At 27.8% G+C, this 19623-nt stretch overlaps 3 protein-coding genes across 3 annotated transcripts; 2 read left to right on the plus strand and 1 right to left on the minus strand.

Annotated features, from left to right (window-relative positions):
• Nucleotides 1-1881: 1881 nt before the first annotated feature.
• LOC122857474 lies at nt 1882-3951 on the plus strand. The gene is made up of 4 exons (XM_044159659.1): nt 1882-2215; nt 2303-2605; nt 2738-3055; nt 3278-3951. The coding sequence occupies exons 2-4, from the start codon at nt 2318-2320 to the stop codon at nt 3572-3574; spliced, it is 903 nt and encodes a 300-aa protein (XP_044015594.1). The 5' UTR covers nt 1882-2215; nt 2303-2317; the 3' UTR covers nt 3575-3951.
• Nucleotides 3952-5213: 1262 nt separating this feature from the next.
• LOC122857475 (antichymotrypsin-2-like) lies at nt 5214-7338 on the minus strand. The gene is made up of 7 exons (XM_044159660.1): nt 7308-7338; nt 7054-7196; nt 6758-6937; nt 6479-6689; nt 6187-6401; nt 5786-6113; nt 5214-5708 (listed from the first exon to the last, which is right to left on the minus strand). The coding sequence occupies exons 1-7, from the start codon at nt 7315-7317 to the stop codon at nt 5557-5559; spliced, it is 1239 nt and encodes a 412-aa protein (XP_044015595.1). The 5' UTR covers nt 7318-7338; the 3' UTR covers nt 5214-5556.
• Nucleotides 7339-10303: 2965 nt separating this feature from the next.
• LOC122857476 (facilitated trehalose transporter Tret1-like) lies at nt 10304-12223 on the plus strand. The gene is made up of 2 exons (XM_044159661.1): nt 10304-10658; nt 10731-12223. The coding sequence occupies exons 1-2, from the start codon at nt 10592-10594 to the stop codon at nt 12041-12043; spliced, it is 1380 nt and encodes a 459-aa protein (XP_044015596.1). The 5' UTR covers nt 10304-10591; the 3' UTR covers nt 12044-12223.
• The last annotated feature ends 7400 nt before the right edge of the window (nt 12224-19623 follow it).

Consider the following 19623-nt stretch of genomic DNA (forward strand, 5'->3'; position numbering starts at 1 on the left):
TCGACCACGGGGGATTCATGAAAGAGTCAGTCAAAATTTTTTATATGAATGAATTTATTCGAAAGTCAATACACAGTCCTTGTAAAAGCCTGGCACGATAGTCAAAACCTAATAATTTTTATTTAAAATGTCTATTTACAATTTATAGATCTAATTAATTAATTTTTTTTTTTTAATTGAATATATGCACAAGTCAAGTCCCGTGTGAGGCTTGGTAAAACGGGCTTGACACAAGGCTCGTGTGAGGCCGGGGAAAACAAAAAAAACAGGCTTGACACCGACTTGGACTATTGAGGCCTGTGTGAGGCCGGTTGAAAACAACGGGGACAGTCTTGTGTCAAGCCTGTGTTAACAAGGCTCGTGTGAGGCCGGGGAAAACAAAAAACACAGGCTTGACACTGGCTTGAATTATTGAGGCCTGTGTGAGGCCGGTTAAAGACAACGGGGACAGTCTTGTGTCAAGCCTGTGTTAACAAGGCTCGTGTGAGGCCGGGGAAAACAAAAAACACAGGCTTGACACCGGCTTGAATTATTAAGGCCTGTGTGAGGCCGGTTAAAGACAACGAGGACAGTCTTGTGTCAAGCCTGTGTTAACGAGGCTCGTGTGAGGCCGGGGAAAACAAAAAACACAGGCTTGACACCGGCTTGAATTATTAAGTTAAAGACAACGGGGACAGTCTTGTGTCAAGCCTGTGTTAACGAGGCTGGTGTAAGGCAGGAGAAAACAATGGGCACAAGCTTGTGTCAAGCCTGTGCTCCCCAGGCTCGATACATGACCCTCGCACAAGCCTGGCACAGTTGTTCAAGCCCGAGAACTCCTACCTGGGAAGTGGCGTTTTTCAATGAAAATTGCTATGGCCCGTCTCAAAATTTAATATGATGCTCTTATGGTTCCAGCTTACTGTAACACAACGCAAAAATTGCTATGGTATTATATTAAAAAAAAATGTAAATTTTTCTCCGTGAAGTTCAAAGACGAAAAAAAGTAGAAGTTTTTATAACAATGCTAGACCTGAAGATACATAAGTCATCTAATTGTGCAACAAAAACATTAAAATTAAACTACAACGAGACTGTAAATAAATTCAACAAGAATCAATAATTTTTATTTTCTAGAATTTTCGATTGTTCGTATAAATTTTAATCAACATTTGAAAAACTTAAATAATCAATTTGATAATTGTGTTCAATGCAGCTAGTTTTTAATCAATATATCTACGACTGAATAATTAAATAATCAAACTTTTTTCTGATACTGTTAATTCATAATTAATTAATTCAATTGTTAATAATATAGTAGAACAAAAGTTTTTTTTATTTTCCCAAGCCAAAAGTTTTTCCTTCCCTCTCATTTTTTTTATGGAACTTTTGTATCTCAATGTAATTAAATTTATATATTTATGTGTATGAAAATTTTTAAATAATTTTTTTGCATATTTCAATAATTATAAATAATTAATGTTTATTAACAATTTTATCATTTTTTGTTCTAAAGAAAATAAATATACAAACTCATTGAATATAGTAATATTACGATTTTGATCAAAACTATATCTTTATATTTTATTTATTATTTCTCAATCACGTTGACAATGCGTGACAGTTTTTTCTTTATATCTTTAAATTGTAGTTCGACTTTGGAGGGTTATTCAAAAGCTATTAGCACTGCTCTATTCATTATGAAATATATTGTCGTTTTTTGATAAACAATTCTAGTTATATTGGGAACAACGACAAGGTAACAATGAATTATATAAAATTAAAAATATTTGTGGGTTTTTTCCTGATCCATTTGATTGATCAGGTGAGTTTAATCTTTTTTATTGAAATTATAAATTTCATTATTGTCAGTATTTTTAAATATTATAAATTATAAATTTTATATTATTTCATTTTTATTGACATATAATAATGTCATCATTAGATTTGTTGCGAAACAATTACGTTAGAAGACACGTATGAAACTGGAAGAGAAATTTTATTGTCAATCACAATCAACCATGATAATATCACCAATTTCTTTGCAGAAATTGATAAAGAATATAATCATTTATCAAATATATATAATGATCAAAATGATAAAAATATCGACAACTTTATTAAACTATCAAAAGAACAAACTGTCTTAGAAGTGAATATTCTAGCACATAATCTCAATAAATTTAGTCTCGATGAACAATTAAAATATGAAAATTTCATACGAACGTATACCAACGTAAGAATTAATTAAGTTTTTTTTTTTCAATTTTATTCAACTTACTTTTTTTTTACATTAATTTTTTTTTCTTTTTTTCAACGGTAGACATTCAATGGAAAAATGCCAATAGTTGATCATTGTTTTAAAAACAACAACTCATCAAACAAAATTTTGAGATGTATTGATCAATATCAAAGCTCAAAAAATATCACTCATGAAAAAGACCATGAATCTTATGCAAAAATTAGAAATTTATTCGATGCATATAATTTTTTACTTATTCCAAAAATAAAAGAACATAAAAAAAAATTTATAGCAGCTACCAATGAAATAATATCGATTGCAAAAAATAAAAATAATGAATTCATCCAGAGAAAATTAAGCATAAGTACTCCATCATCAAATCAGGTAGGCAAAAATCAATAAATAAAATAGTAACGAACTTTGTAATATTTAAATATATATTCAACAAATGATGTTTAATAAATAATTTAAATTCTCATTAATACAATAATGAAGTTTATCTTTCAATAAAAACAGAATAATCAAAATGTGGTGCTTACAATTTCTGGAACTCGAGTTAATAATACATTAAAAAATTTATATGTCAATCAAAAAAAATGGTTAAATACAGCCAATTTAATAAACTGGATGGTTATACAAGTACTGAGTTCGAATGAGACATTAAATCACATTTCGAAGATGAATCATATCAATGATAATGATAAAAAAAATGTTCAATGTTGTTTTGATCATTCAAAAGTTCAATTGGATAAGGCAAGAATCATTGCTGTGAACTGCAGTAACAAGTGTATTGATGACGAAATGTTGAATTTAAATAATCTGATATTTTCAGAGGTAAAAATTAATTAAAATAATTTTAATATACGATAGTTATTCTATTAATTTTTCTATATACCAATTAAAACAATTTATAATCCAATTAATTCAATTTAATAATTTTATTCATTAGTAATAAAATCATCGAATGTAATTTATATTTTTATAGACTATTATTTATTTTATTATAATAAAAAATGAATTTTGTAATTTATTTTTAAATAATTTTTTTTTTTATAGAATAAAGAGCAAGAGGCAGTTTTTTTTACATGCTTTTATAACAATGCTCGACCTGAAGATATATTTGTATGCATGGGATTACTGCAGACATCTAATTATGCACCAAGAACTTTGAAATTGAGCTACAACAATGCTGTGGATAAATTCATTAAAAATCAACAATTTTTATCAGATAAAGTTCTCGATTGTTCGTATAAATCGAGAGATGATTTTAAACAACATTTAAAACATTTAAATAATCAATTTGATATGTGTACTCAAAATCAAAAGTCATCAGAAAAGTGTATTATCGAATGATGATTTTAAACAAATAATTGTACAAGCAAATACTCTAAAAATATCGTTCACCTATTAATCATTCATCAATAATTTATTGATTAACTAGATTGTTGAAATTATAATAGAAACAATAAGATAAATTTTTTTTTTCCAAAGCTAATTAAAGCTTTTAATTTCTATATTAGAATTTTATCTGTTTAAAAATTTGTTTTGTTGTTGAAAATTTTATTTTGAATCTTTTGTATACTCCAATCAAGTATAATTATCTAAATGAATTTGTTTTTAATAATTGTATAATTATGTTATTCTTTTAAACTAATTCAATTTTTTTTTTTTACTATTAATTTATCAATTATTATAATTTTGGAGAAAAAAAAACGATTTTTTAAAAATTTTATGAATTTATTATTATTTATAATATGTTTCTAATAAATTCTAAATTTTAATACTTTGATAATAAAAATAATTTTTTGTTGATAATAATATTATAATTATTGTTATTCTTTATTTAGTTTATTATTATAAATACAAATTTTTTTTTAATTATATAAATATTATTTATTGTTATCTAAAACCACTTGTGATGTTTTATAAAAAAATATATATATATATAAATTGAAATAAACTTACTAACACTGACCTAAATTTTATCATCGATATTCTTCATATATGTTTCATTAATAGCATGTTGACAGTGCGCGGTGGGTTTTTTATATTTTGTAAAATAAAGTTAGATTTTGGAGGATCATTCAAAAGCTATTAGCACTGTTCTATTTATATTAAAACTGTTGAAAGAAATCGTAGTTTTCGATAAACAATTTTATATATATTATAGGAACAACAACAAGGTAACAATGAATTATATAAAGATAAAAATATTTGTGGGTTTTGTGCTGATCCACTTGATTGATCAGTTATTTAATTTTTTTCATTTAAATTATAAATCAGGATTGCACAATTGTCAATATGCTTATTTTTGTTGTCAATATGTTTGTTTAAAATAAATTTAGAATTTTTATAAAGTTTATATTAATCCAATTTTATTTTTATATAATAACATCTCGGGAAAAAATTCTGGCGATCGTTGACGATCGTGGAAGACAACGCTTTTGCCCATGTCTCGGGTGATCTTTGATGGTCTTTAAAGGTCTTCACAGATCTGATTTTCCTCCTTAATTTTATAACAATACTCAACATCAAGATATATTCGTATGCATCTTCTAGAAATACACCAAATATTTTGAAATTGAAATACAACGAGGCTGTAAATAAATCGTCTAAGAATCAACAATCTTTCTCGGGTAAAATTCTCACTTGTTCATGTAAGTGGAGAAACTATTTTGATCAACATTTGAAATATTTGATGAGTAAATTTGATATTTGTATATTTAAACCCAAAAGCCATATGAAAAATACATTGAACCAACAACTTATAATTCACAATTACGTAAAAATCCAAAAAGATCCGGAGAAAATCAGGGTCATTGAAAAAAAAAAATTCCTAAAAAATATATACCAAACTTTCTGATACATTTGTACTGATTTTTGGTTGATTCATTAATTAACGTAATACAATTATAGTAATTAAATACTTTTTGACTATAAAATAGAAAGTATTCATTATATATATTATTTAAATAATTATTCATAACCGCTTTATTTAAATATTTGATAACTCAGATGAGATATGATATGCGAGGTATGATACATGGAATGAACAGAAGTTTTAAATTTATTAATGTCCAATGTAATAAATATTCCAAATTTATATTAAAATAAAAAAAAATCAATTAGCTGCTTGCTCCGTATACTCTTAACAAATAAATTTTTTTCCCTTAATTTTTCGAAATATTTTTTTTTTAACATTTTCTAGTAATTTTTTTTTTTCTTAAATATCACTCTTTTTTACTAAATTCCGGTATGATTGTTGGGTTTTCCTCTGGATTTTTTTGATTAAAAAAAATTGTTTCTGACGGAAAAAGTCCGGAAAAACTTCTTCTCTAGAAAGGATTTATGATATTTTTTTGTGGATATTCTGGATTCACAACACGACCATTAAAAAGATTAACACCATCACAGTAAATAAATACTAAAAAAGGTCGGTTAACATTAATTATTTTGGTAGAAGACATTCTTGATTCAAGTTGTCCTTCTAAAAATGTAAACATAAAATAATTAGAGTTATTTAGTTAATTCATATATAATAAATAACGTAATAATATTATTTACCCGATAAAGCAGCCGCCATGGTGCCTGTTTCCGTCACTTCAATTACAACTTTTTGTATAATACTACTAACATGTATTGATTCATTCGAAAAATTTGTAAAATCAGCAGCATAATTTTCGAATATATCATGAATCCCAAGTTTTCTCAGTGGAATTTCAAGATTAATTTCTGATTCAATTGTAAATTTTGGAAGATAGAAGATAGTGTCTTTTGCTTCTACTGTCATCATTAGATTTTGCAAGTTAGTACTCAACAAACTCGCTTCAACAGCATGAAGATTTTGATGTTGATTGGGATATATTACAAACATGCTGATAGACTTGGTGCTCTAAATTTTTTTTTAAATAATTGAAAGAAAAAAATATTTCAAACATGCACGTTTTTGGATTTATTATGTTTACCTTATATGGAAGTTCTATAATTGTGAAACCAAGATAATCTACGATTATATGTTTAAAATAATTTCTAGAGTACATTGTGGGTATTTCTGTGGTTGTTCCATCTTCGAGATAAAATAATCGTTTTCTTGTTCCGTATGGTGCAAATTGATTGACCCATTTACCCTCAAAATAAAGCACACTTACAAGCATCATACTTGTTTCCCGATCAAGATTATCTATTGTATGTAGAAAATACGAAAAGTTTAAAGACAAAGATTACGAAATTTTTTTTCAAATGAAGCATGATAACAACCTGGTCTGACAATTCCTTTAATAGCTCCTTCCGTATTCTGTGTTATCCAATGATTGATGATATTGCATGTCATCAAACTGTCTCTAAAATCAACAGATTGTGCATTGGAATCGTAAATTGTTTTACCAAGATACTGAAATCTTTGATGGATTTTCAGCCAATTGTTTACAAAAATTTTATTTGATAAATGTACTTCAGCACTTCCAGCAAGCTGTAAAGTTAAAACATTATCATAAACTCTAAATCGATTGATAACAATTCGTAATATATATTCTTTACCTTAAGACTTTTGATCATTAGTTGAACTCCAGTATAATATTCATCTGATGGTCTGTGATTCAAAACCGATTCTAAATGTAATTTGGTAATTCTATTTGTACCAATAGTCAACAGTGAGAGTAATACCCAAACACTGAATGGTGATGAAATTAGATTACCATTCTCAGCTTCACTTATTTTCTATTAAATTGTCATAATTATGTAATTTTAAAGATTTTTGTATTGCTTTCGTTCTATTATAATTGAATAGAATTTTTTTTTTTTCATTTTCTATATAAGTATAATTGCTAGTTTACCTTGTATAAATTGAGTGAAAATTCGTTAATATCACTTGATATCATGAAAGGCGTAACTACTTCATAGTTTCGTGGATTACTAGTTACATGTTTTATTACTAATTGTGAAATTACAATCAGGATAAAACTTACTCTAATTGTTCCTAAAATGATTAAATTTGTTTTATTGTCTTTAAAATATTGATAAATCAACTTGAATAAACAATATTTTTACTCAATTTTTAAATAAATCATATCGTTAAATAAAAACTTACCTCGAAGCATTATCAATAATTTTCAATAGTTATAATTGCATTAATAAAAATTTTTGCAAATCATATAATGTTTGTCATATAAAAGTAAAAGTTTACAGGTATATATTGAAATGAATTTGTATTATCACCCTAAAATAAATTGTGAAAAAGGCCGTCATGGAATTAAAATGAATAAAAAACAAAAAGATAACAGAAGTTTGCTAAAAATAATTATACACCTGAGTATACGAGATGATTTGATTTTTATCAAATTTATTGTTTGTTCAGCAAAAAAATCGAATATGAAGCTCCTATTTATAATTATAAAATATACATTTAATAAAAGACAAAATAAACAAAATAAAGCTAATATAATATTATGCTATGAGTAAATACAGAATAGATAATAAAATGTTTCATCAGTAAGAAAAAACAATATCTCCATCTGAGTAAATATGATTTTTTTCTGATCATATGTTTTTTGTGAGAAATATATGTTACATCATAGTCATTGCTAAACTCAGTTCAAACATTTTTATTCACATTAAACTCAGGCTTAGGACTATGTACCGTGTAGGAATTGCCACGATAGTCCGTGAGTAGGTTGCAAAAAACCTGAACAGAACCGTATATTACAAAAATACGTTCAATGGTAGTCCTCGAAACCAATAGGTGCAACGTGTTCTGGGTCTCGAGGACTACCATTGAACGTATTTTTGTAATATACGGTTCTGTTCAGGTTTTTTGCAACCTACTCACCGTCTATGACTTACAACACAGCCAAGCCTTAGCTCAATAACGCTCGGCAGCCAATCACGTGCCATCTATGAGCCAAGCCTCGGTTGACTCTTGGCTGGTTCATTGCTTATCAAGACTCCGTATGCCAATGCTTGGCCAACCATTGGTTGAAGAAAAGCTAGCCAGCCGTTGATTAATCGTTCATCCGCCAAGTCTTGGTAAATTATATTGGGTGGCCGTGACTGGAAACAAATGATTAAGCCAAGGATTGACTCATTAAGGGCGGCCAGCTTATGATTAGTCTTCGCCACCAAATAATTTACCAAGACTCGGCCGATGAATGGCTTGAAAAAAGCTGGCCAGCTCTTCTTCAAGCATTGGAATACAAGCCTTGGTAAGCAAATAACCAGCCATGAGTCAGCCAAGCCTTGGCCCATGAATGGCGCACGATTGACTGCCATTATTGGGGCAAGGCTTGGCCGTGTTGTGAGTTTTGGCAATTCCTACACTCGGTGCCGTGGCTCAGATGATATCACACTTGATTTTAGCATGTAGGTTTTTAGATTAGTGAGGTATAAGATGTAGGCTCGAATCTCGGTCAGGGCAGCTCGTTCAAGACAAAAAAAAAAAAAGTAAAATTCAAGAAATATTGAAAATACAAATAAATTTTTTATAGTTAATTCGAAAAAATTATTGGTATGATAATTCTTAATTGTTAGCAAATTTTGTCTTAAATTGTCAAAAAAGATCGCTTTAGGTATATCACATGTTCTCTCAAAGTGATTGGCTATTCTTTTTAAAAAAGCGTAATTTATCTTACATTAAAAAAAAAATCTTTTCTCAAAATGATACATTTCTTCTTCAATTGATTATTTTTTTTGTAACTCAAAGCAAAAAATTCGCTCATCTGTAGCAATTTTTTTTCCGGTCAAGGCTACGGCGAAATTTAAAAAACTTTCAATATAGGAAACGCGTTTGTTACTTATAAAATATATTCTCGAAAATTTGAACTTTTGACCTAAATTTAAATGATACATATAGTAAATTAATAAGTAAATTTCATTGTATATGGCGGATACAATAAATTTGAGAAAACATCTTTTGTCACAAAACAAAAATGAATAATTATTTCATTTTTTAAAACTCAAATATTTATAAATTTATATTTTTAGATTATATTATAATAAAATGTCAGAACCATGAGATTAAATCTCATTAGGGACTCAATTTGCTTTTATTTTCTGAAAAAATTGAATACATTATCATTCTAACCAATTAGTTTTCAATATATTTATAAATGTTCAAAATACATAAATTATTATTATTTTTTTTGATTAGTAATACCGGTGTTCATGTAGTAAACAATTTTTTTTTTAAATTAAAAGAAAATTGAAAATTCAATTATGCAAAATTACGGATTATTTATTGATTTCATCAACGTCTTATGCTTGATAAAATGATATAAATACGTAATCTTTTATAAAAAATTACAAATAAAAAAAAATATTCTTGTCAATTTTATACAATAAATGATTATCATTATTTATAGTCGAATTTTTTTTTATTTTATTGCTTTTATAATTTCAATGTGATTGTTTTTATCTGTATTTTTTTGATAAGCATAGAGATAAAACAAATGATAAGTCGTTATAATTATTAATAAAAATTATTTTATAATAATTCTAAGGATTGACAATAACCTTGACCTAGACATTTTTAACTTTCTATAATCGAATTAATTTTGTGACATTATTTTATTTTTTTATTTTTCGTTGAAAGACCTTGACCCAACTTACCTACTCACCTAATAATATTTTAAAACTATTTTACTGTTTATATTTTTAGAATATATTTTATATTTTTTTTTATTTTTATTTATCAAAAAAAAAAGCCTCAGTCATGTTAGTGTGTAACTTAATCAAGTCAATGAACATGAATATACACTTTTTTTTTAGTAATTAACGAACACCTAAATGACTTCGTAGATAGATAATGTTTCACCCCAGGCTGTTATTTTTTATTCCCACTTTTTAACAAAAACAAAAAATTTATCAGACACTTAACACCTCATTTTATTTTTTTTACTGAAAATTTTTATCGACAAAAGACATTATTTTTAATATTTGTTACCAGCGCCTCGAATAAAATATTTCAACACCTTTAATAAAATTACTATTGTTTTAAAATTATTTATAAAAGTGAATTATTTATAAATATTTTTTATAGTTTCATACTTGTATTTTTTATTGTGAATATAAAGTTGTTGTGTTAAAATTAATAATAATTAATTGTGAAAATTTAATTTAACATGATGTTTGATAAAATATCTGAATAGTTACAATCAATGTCAAATTGCAAGTTCATATTTTCATATCAATCAATGATCTGCTCTTGATTAATTCGGACTTGAGACTTTTTATCGTGCAAAAGAAAAAAAAAAAACACAAAAGAAAAATACAAGAAAAAAAATACAATAAAGTTATCTTATCACCAACTTGCTTTGTGCTCAACATCTGAAAGCATTAAACCTCTTGAAATAATAATAAACAGTCAGATTGTGAATAGCAATGGTATTCAATGAATTTTTTTTACTCAATGGAAATAGAAGACATCAATGGATTGCAATTGGGGAAAGTATGTTTATTTGAAATAATAATTAAAAATTTTTACCATATTTGACTAAAAATAAAATTATATTATTTTAAGCTTTTTTGATATCAATTGTAATGGGAATGGTAAGTGGTTGGACATCACCATCACTAGCACAATTGTCAGGGCCAGATTCACCAATACCAATTGATCCACATCAAGCTCAATGGATTGTATCACTTTTAATTATTGGACGTATAATTGGTTTTGTAATAACACTCATTACAACACAATACATAGGCAGTAAAAAAATACTATTTTTAGTTGGTGTTATTGAAGCATTTGGACTTCTCTGTTTAGCTATTGCAAATTCAATTCTATGGATATATTTATCACGTTTTATTTGTGGTATATCATTTGGTATGTTTACAATGACATTTCCAGTTTATATTGGTGAAATATCAAGTCCAAAAATACGTGGTACAATGGTTTGTTTTGTTGCTAGTGGTTTAACAGTTGGTTTCTTATTTGGTTCAATAATTGCAGCCTACAAAACAATATTATTTTCTTTACTAGCACTTGGTATCAATTTGATATTTGTTGGATCATTCTATTGGCAACCAGAAACACCATATCATCTTGTTAAAATTGATAAAATTATTGAAGCGGAAGTATCAATTAAGCACTATCAATGTGATGTTTGTAATGTTAAAAATGAAATAGAATCACTTAAAATTTTCATCAATGCTAAAGATACATATACTTATTATGATATGTTTAGAGAATTGATGATATCGCATAATAGACAAGCACTTATTAATTTAAATATTTTTCATATATTAAGTGCATTGAGTGGTTCATTTACAGTTATTTTTTATTTACAAATTTTATTGACTGATGCTAGAGTAACAATAATTAATCCAGCAGATACTGTTATTGCTTTGACAACAATTGGTCTTGTTGGTGAAATAATGGCTGTATTTGTTGGTGATAAATTAGGGAGAAAAGTTTTACTCAGTGTATCAAATATTGGTATTGGCATTGCTTTTATTGGTATTGCTTCACATTTTTTATTACTTAATTATGGTTACGAACCAACGAATCTTCAATGGCTACCTATCATAGCCACTGTTTTATTTACTATTTTTATTAATTTTGGTCTTGTTAGTGTACCAAGTATAATTTTAAGTGAGCTATTTGCACCAAATGTTAAAACAATTTCAGTATTTATTTGTAATATTATTGGTAGTTTAGCTGCATTTTTATCGAGCTTTACATATGATTTATTGTTATCAAATATTGGATATAACTTGTATTTTTATTTTGCATTTATTATTATTATTGCAACACTATTTGTTATCATTTTTTTGCCTGAAACCAGAGGTAAATCGTTACAAGATATACAAGAAATGTTACAAAATAAATTATAAGTAATATTTTTTAGTTTATGGTCTATTAATTTATTTTTATATCTATGTTATTTTTACGTACTTAGTTAAAATAAGACTCAATTTTGTTTTTTTAATTATAAAAAAGACCTGATAACATTTGTTGGGGCCTGTGGCTCACGTTACCAATTAAGAATTAAAAATTTTCAATATTCTGGCTAAGATTGTGTTGTATTTTATTGCTTAAATATAATTTAATGGTTTATTAACAATAGAATTATTAAAACGTATTATCACTAATTGTGGAAAAAAAACCCTTGTTTTTACTATTTGTTGTTATTCTTACATTGTCGATAAGAAATGTTTTTTTTTTTTTTTTTTGAATATGGATACACATATTTTGTACGTTATTTTTTTTTCTCAACGGACAATCTTAACAATTGATAATCTACGACAAAGGTTTTTTTTTGTAGAAACATTCATGCTGATTTTAACGGTACGATCCAACCCTATGTGAAGGATTATTATAGGTAAGGTCTGTCAAGGTTGAAGTGTGCGCGAAAAGAACCTTTGTGTATCATATTCTTTCGTGGCGGATTTTCTGGCGGATTTCGACCTCCACTGCATGTCCCTTCTTTTTTTTACCCCTTCTTTGAGCGTTTGAGCATAACTAGTTGAGAAGGGGAGCTCAAACGCTAGGAGAGGTGGAAATCCGCCAGAAAATCCGCCACGAAAGAATACACCTAATAGTATATTTCTCGCCAACGCTCGTGCTTGCCCCCCCCCCCCCCCAAATTCGTTGAGAGCACACTCTCTGCCTGGGCACTTGTAACGAAATATACTATTTTAGATCAACTTGAAACTAACTAATAAATAACCGTTAGTTAACTGTCTCAATTTCTTTTTTATTTATTTAAAAATATTTCTATTATTTATAAAAAAAAAAACCGTATGTTTAAATAAAAGAATATGAGACGTAGAATAAATATTTAAAAAAATTGTTTGAATTTTAAAATAAAAACTATCGTCATAATTACTGAATAACAGCTAAGTGTCCGACTACTAGGGGGTGTCCGAGTACTGGTGCCATGACGGTATAATATTTTCATTAGTTTATTAAATTTTTCAAAATTCATTTTCATAAGCACGAACGGAAAGAAATTGTTAGTAAATTTAACTATGGTGCCACATCACCAAAGGTATATCTTTTGACTATTGAAATATTTACTATCATTTTAACAAAAAAAAAACAATTCTTGTTTTAAAAAATTAAAATGTACTATAGCAATTGAGGGTCTGGATGCAATAACCGGCCGCACGCTCAAGCCCAAGAAAACAGGACGTTGCTCTGGGTAAAAACCAAACATGAAAAATTAAAAAAAAAGGAAATACAATCATTTGTAGAATTAAAAAATACATATTTTCCTTCAAATAAATTTTTTGTTATGATTATTAGTTAACGAGTTAAAAATCAGGGCCCCAGCACTACGTGTAAATCCGCACCCGTATTCACAGGGCAAATTTTATACAATTTAGGGCTTCTTTTTGCCACTGATAGCGCTTGTTAAATTTTTTTTATATAGATTTCACATCACCACACTGAAATATAATAAAACTGCACCCGTATTCAGAGGATGTTCTCATTAGGGCGTTTTTTTTCCGATGGTGGCGTTTGTGGAGCTTTTCTATGTGAAATCTATATAAAAAAAATTTTATCAAGCGCCATCAGCGGAAAAAAAAAGCCCTAATGAGAACAATTTTGCCCCGTGAATACGGGTGCTGGAAGGTGAACTTCGTGTCGCCGAGAGAGAAACTCAATGGTTGGGATGTTGTCCTTGTCGGTACAGTCACGTCAACTATAATTGGTTGAGACTACTGAAATATAATGTAACTTTTATCTCGTGTAGTACTAGTTTGTTTTGACGTTGACTGTATAAGATTTAATGTGCGCATGCGTGAGTGAGAGGAAATGCCAACCAATGTATTGCTATCTCTAGCGACACTCCGTGCATTGGCTAAGCATAGGAGTTCACCTTCCAGTTTTATTATATTCAATTATATTTCTGTGTTTCACATACAAAAGCTCACAAGCGCCGCCAGTAGAGGAAAAAAGCCCTAAATTGTAATGCCCTGTGAATACGGGTGTCGAGGCGGTTTATTTTGCAATCTAGTTCCTCCCGATTCCCCAGACAAGGTCTAGTTCAAGGTCCCTAGATGAGTTACTGGATTTAGACAGGTCATCCGAAGCTAGAATTTGGGACGCCATATTGGGGATCAGTAGTTGTGTGCATGCGTATATGTACACAAGATAGGTACGTATGTATGCGTGGATAGTCACACACATTCACACATGTTTATCAATGTTTATGGTTGACATTGTCTGACGTTGAATTGAATTTAATTTGTTAATTATAGATACTTGATATTTAATTATAAATGCAATTTGTGTGATAATATTAGTACTCCTATATTCAAATAGACAAAATTAAATTAATATACTATCATAATTATATTTTATTTAAAAGAAAAAAAAAAACATTTCGTTCAGGTTATTTTATTCAATAATATTTTATGAACATTAATATTCTTATTATAATTTTATTTCATATCAATATATTGATCATTAATGATGATTACAGATGCAAAAAAAAATTTTAATCATTTATTTTGTGACTGCAATTCATATAACTTGACGCCGTAGCAGTTTGAATTTGCGCGGCTCCGCCATATTGGGGATATCGACGATTTTACTTCGGATGACCTGTATATTGGAAATCATTCTAGGGACCTTGGTCTAGTTATGTTGCATTCATATGGTAATCCTATTTATTTTCTACAGTATCGGTCTCAAACCTGCTTTACCAGCTCAATGGCAGATTTCTTCGGAAATGAATTAAAATAAAATAAACAAAATTATATTTATTAATTTTAAATGCAATATCGATGACTTAAAAAAAGGTAATTGTAATTTAATTTATAGAATAAATGAAGAGCTATGGGAAAAATGTCTAAGAAAAGGAAGTTGCCACATGTTAATTTTTACAGAATTAATTCAGCCAAAAAAATATTAACATGCAGGCAACATTCTTTCCTTAGCTAATATTTTTCCTATAGCTTTTTATTTATTTAAATTATCACAAAGCTATAGGAAAAATGGTAGCTAAGGAAAGGAAGTTGTCACATGTTAATTTATACGAAATTAAATTGCCAAAGAAATCAACATGCGACTCCAATTAAATTGCCAAAATTACGCAATTAAATTGCCAAAGAAATCAACATACGATTCCAATTATTTTTTTTGTCAAAATTTATTCAAAAAAAAAAAAATCTAATATGCCTAAAATTATTTAAATATTATAACTTTAATATTGAACAAAAATTCTTATTAATAAAATGCTTTTTTTTATATTAAATACAAAATATAAAAATATACTGTCGTACGTTTGTCGGATTTAAGTCGGATTTAGAATTCTCACAGTCGTGTGTCGGAATTGAGTCGGAATTGTGTGAGAATTGCTAATTCCCACAGACGATTCCAATTATTTTTTTTGTCGAAATTTATTCAAAAAAAAAAAAAATCTAATATGCCTAAAATTATTAAAATATTATAAATTTAATATTGAACAAAAATTTGTATTAATAAAATGCTTTTTTTTATATTAAATACAAAATAAAAATATACTGTCGTACGTCTGTCGGAATTGTGTGAGAATTGTAAAATCTCACAGTCGTGTACAGATGATTCTGACAGCTAACCTCACTTTTCATACATAAACAGAATTGAGTTTTTTCAATTAAAAAGTTATTAATTAATTAACAAAGTGTGGGCTGCCGCTGCCAATATGAGAATGCGCATACGTTTGCTACGGATCTACGATTGTTTTTATTTTTAACATATCATTAGTTTGATTAGAAAAATAAATCGTTTGTATATTAAACAAAAAAATTAATTCCTTGAAAACGCTTTTTTGTTTGTAACAAATTATAATTTACTTAATTCATTACTTTTATTGTTTATATTGAGTCATCTGTCATTTGAAACAATCATTACATCGTTTTAAATAAATGACGATTGTTTTTTTACAAACAGCCACCGTTTGAATGAAAACACCACGTGGCATAACTTTAGAAGTTTATTTCTTAAAAAATACCCCCTGCCGTTCGAAACAAGAATGTAGTCTATTATAGGGAACGTAGTAGCGTTAGTGTCAAGGCGTGGTGGGGATACTTTTTAGAAGTTTTTTTCTTGATGAAAACGATCTATCGTTCGACACAAAACGCCATCTGCATGAAATAAACATACTTCGATTATTTCAAGACTTTTTCCTTTCTCCTTACAAAACGATTATAATTTATAAAAAAAAAAATTATTTCTTCCTTCAAAAATTTTCTTGCCAAGAAGTTTATTTCTATTATCGAGAAACTAGAGTTGTGGGCGGCCGCAAGCGGCCGCTTCCGTTGATCAAGAAAAAATTAATGAAATTTTTTATACAAAAAAAAAAAAAAAAAGGATTCAAAACAATTTGTATTACCAGTATTAGACTATGTAATTCGAGTATAACAAAAAAATTTACTCCAAATTCCAAAATGATTATATACAGATGCATGGTGCCTTTGATAATGAAATTATTTTTTATTGTTTTCCTATTTATTTGAAAAAAGGGCAAGGGCTAATTTGTACCATTTAAATCGGAATTTGTACCTGAATATTGAATAACAATAACAAAGTATTGTAAATTTAAATTCTGTAGTCAACTATTTTTTTTTTGAATATTCTTAAAGTACGAATCTATTGCTTTCATTGAATCAAATAAGCTCAATTCTTTTCGAGAATGAAAAAAAATAAACATCTTTATTCATTATCTGAGGTGCCATGCAATTGTTAATGAACAATTTTCGTGATCAAACAATTTTTTTGTTCATATCTAATTAGCCTGGAGTTGATGGAATCAGAATAAACTATTATATGGATTCTTTTGGAGTTTATTTGGAGAATATTGGAGCGAAGTTAATTTTTTTTAGAAGCGTATCTAATTAATATTAATTAACTAAGATTTAGGGGCTCAGGCAGCCTGAAATTTTTGAGTTTTCAACTTTTTTTAAGTTTTTGTTTTAAAAATTGATAGATATTTCTTTGAAGAATTATGATATGCAATAAAATCCCATTGGGAGTTCTTCAACTCATTATTAAAAAATATAATAACTTTTCAATTGTTGCTATGCGGTGAATGATCATTTCGGTCTATTGCGCACCCCTACTCCTGAATCCTCCTCCCATATTTTATGTTCTCTATCATATTCCTAGTTTTTAAAGATTAAATTATAAAATAATAGATTTATGTTCAAGAACTTTTTCTATTTTAAATAAACATTTTGGAGTAATTTGGAGTAATTATGAAATAATGCTGTCACTTTATCAATGTACACTACACCACACATTTATCTTGGCATTTAAGAGTAGGGATGCGCAATGCACCGAAATAAGTAATCAGCGCATAGCAACAATTGAAAAGTTATAATATTTTTTATTAATAAATTGAAGAGCTTTCAATGGGATTTTTTTGCATATTATAATTCTCCAAAGAAATATCTTCCATGTAAAAACAAAAAAAGTCAAACATTCAAAAAATTCAGGCTGCCTGCCTTCTTAAATCTTAATTAATTAATATTAATTGAACTATTAACATCTAACGAAAATTAACTTTACTCCAATATTCCAAAAAAAAACTCCAAAAGAATCCATATGATAGTTTATTCTGACCCCATCAACCCCAGGCTAATTAGAAGTGAACAATTTTTTTTATTTTTTTCCATTGAAAGACAAATTCTGTTATTATCAATGCAAATTAACCCATTACTTTTCCTTTAAAAATAAAAAAAAAGTCATTAAATAAGATTTATTTTTCGAGGTGTCTTGCAATTGTTTATTAACAATTCCAAAAAAAAATCCTTTTAAATAATTCTTTTTTCATCTTTGAAGAGGAAAACGTCGGCTGATGATAGCAGAATCCGTATTTTAGTGGAAAAAAATATAAAAAATTGTTTATTAACGATTGCATGTCACCTCGAACAATTTTTAACATTTATTCATAAATATTGTTGAACAATTTTTTTTTTTATTCTTAAAGAGAGAGCTTATTTAAACCAATAAATGCAGGATTCGTACTTCAATAATTGTTAAAAAAAAAAATTGTTTACTCTAAAATTTCAATTAACAATACTTTGCTATTGTTAATTATGTACAAATCTTGATTTTATCATATTGACAGGTTCACGTTTTAAAATGAATCTATACATATTTTTTTTTGGGATTGAATTTTTTTTTATTTATAACACATTAACTACTCTTTTATTTATAACAATCCAATTAAATTATAGTGAATCATTTAAAGGTTATGGGCATTAATATTTTTTGACAGATAAAATGTTGTATAATCACATATGTCAACACACACATACATATGTATATGCAATTAGCGCCACCTATATCAATTTATACGACATGCACGTGATCAATCTAAACTCCAATCAGAATGTGCACAAATTATTGCGGCAATCAAATTTCAAATGGGAGCCAATCAAATTCAAATTTCAGGCGGCAAGTTTGAAATTCATCAAGCGCCGCCATGACACCAATGCTTTTTTTTATATAGGATATTCTTCTTTTTTTCATCAAAAAATTTTCTCAGTGTACTTTTTCAATATAACTTGTGATAACTTTTTTAAAAATTAATAAATCAACTTGAAAATTTGACTGTAGCTTTATAATAATCTAGCAACGCCAACAGATTTATTAAAAAAATAATTTATTGATATTGTTTAATTTTTTTTATATATTGTTTTATGTCGACGGAAAAATTCAATTTGTCTAACTTCAAACGAAAAAAGAGTCGGAGAAATGTGAAAATTGAGTAACTTGCCAGTGACAATATTGTGTAGCAGTATATCAAGAAGTTTTATACAAATTTTTATGTATTTTTATTAATTATTAACTGAGATTATTACATTAACAACAAATTGTAAGCCGCCGTTGAGGCTATATATGCTTGATCGTTCCCCCCTCTCCCGTCAACGTGTATGCTCGCACGTTTGTATATTCATAAAAATACAAACGATAGACGCGCAATTTGTTGTTAAATTAATAAAAATACCTGGAAATTTTTTCATCGCATAATAACAAACTGTATTTTTTTTTAACGACTGCTTTCAGAAAATAAGTAAGCGTATTGACATAAAGTTAACTAACGGTTATTTATTAGTTAGTTTCAAGTTGATCTAAAATAGTATATTTCGTTACAAGTGCCCACTCAGAGAGTGTGCTCTCAACGAATTTGGAGGGGCAAGCAGGAGCCTAACTTTCTCAATTTCAAAATACAAACTTTGCGGGTTTTAGGTATCAATAGAAACCAGGTCCCATTTGCTTGAAAGTATTTTGCTCTTCATGATACTGCTAACTTATACATACGGTTTTTTTTTTTATGAATAATAGAAATATTTTTAAATAAATAATAAAGGTAGAATAAAATTATGTGACACTCAAACGGCTTCAGAGGGCACTGTGAGTAGTTGTCGTCGACTGACTGCTACTAATTAAACCATGCGTTTAATTTATGCGTTAATCA

This window comes from Aphidius gifuensis, linkage group LG5 (genome assembly GCF_014905175.1).
Source record: "Aphidius gifuensis isolate YNYX2018 linkage group LG5, ASM1490517v1, whole genome shotgun sequence".
In the NCBI taxonomy this organism is placed as follows: Eukaryota; Metazoa; Arthropoda; class Insecta; order Hymenoptera; family Braconidae; genus Aphidius; species Aphidius gifuensis.

Coding starts and splice junctions, on each gene's coding strand:
- LOC122857476 (XM_044159661.1), top strand. CDS start 10,592: ATGGTATTCAATGAATTTTTTTTACTCAATGGAAATAGAAGACATCAA. Junction 10,659..10,730: donor ATGGATTGCAATTGGGGAAA/GTATGTTTATTT, acceptor TATTATTTTAAG/CTTTTTTGATATCAATTGTA.
- LOC122857475 (XM_044159660.1), bottom strand. Junction 6,938..7,053: donor TTTCACTCAATTTATACAAG/GTAAACTAGCAA, acceptor ACAATTTAATAG/AAAATAAGTGAAGCTGAGAA. Junction 6,690..6,757: donor TAATGATCAAAAGTCTTAAG/GTAAAGAATATA, acceptor TTAACTTTACAG/CTTGCTGGAAGTGCTGAAGT.
- LOC122857474 (XM_044159659.1), top strand. CDS start 2,318: ATGCCAATAGTTGATCATTGTTTTAAAAACAACAACTCATCAAACAAA. Junction 2,606..2,737: donor GTACTCCATCATCAAATCAG/GTAGGCAAAAAT, acceptor CAATAAAAACAG/AATAATCAAAATGTGGTGCT. Junction 3,056..3,277: donor ATAATCTGATATTTTCAGAG/GTAAAAATTAAT, acceptor TTTTTTTTATAG/AATAAAGAGCAAGAGGCAGT.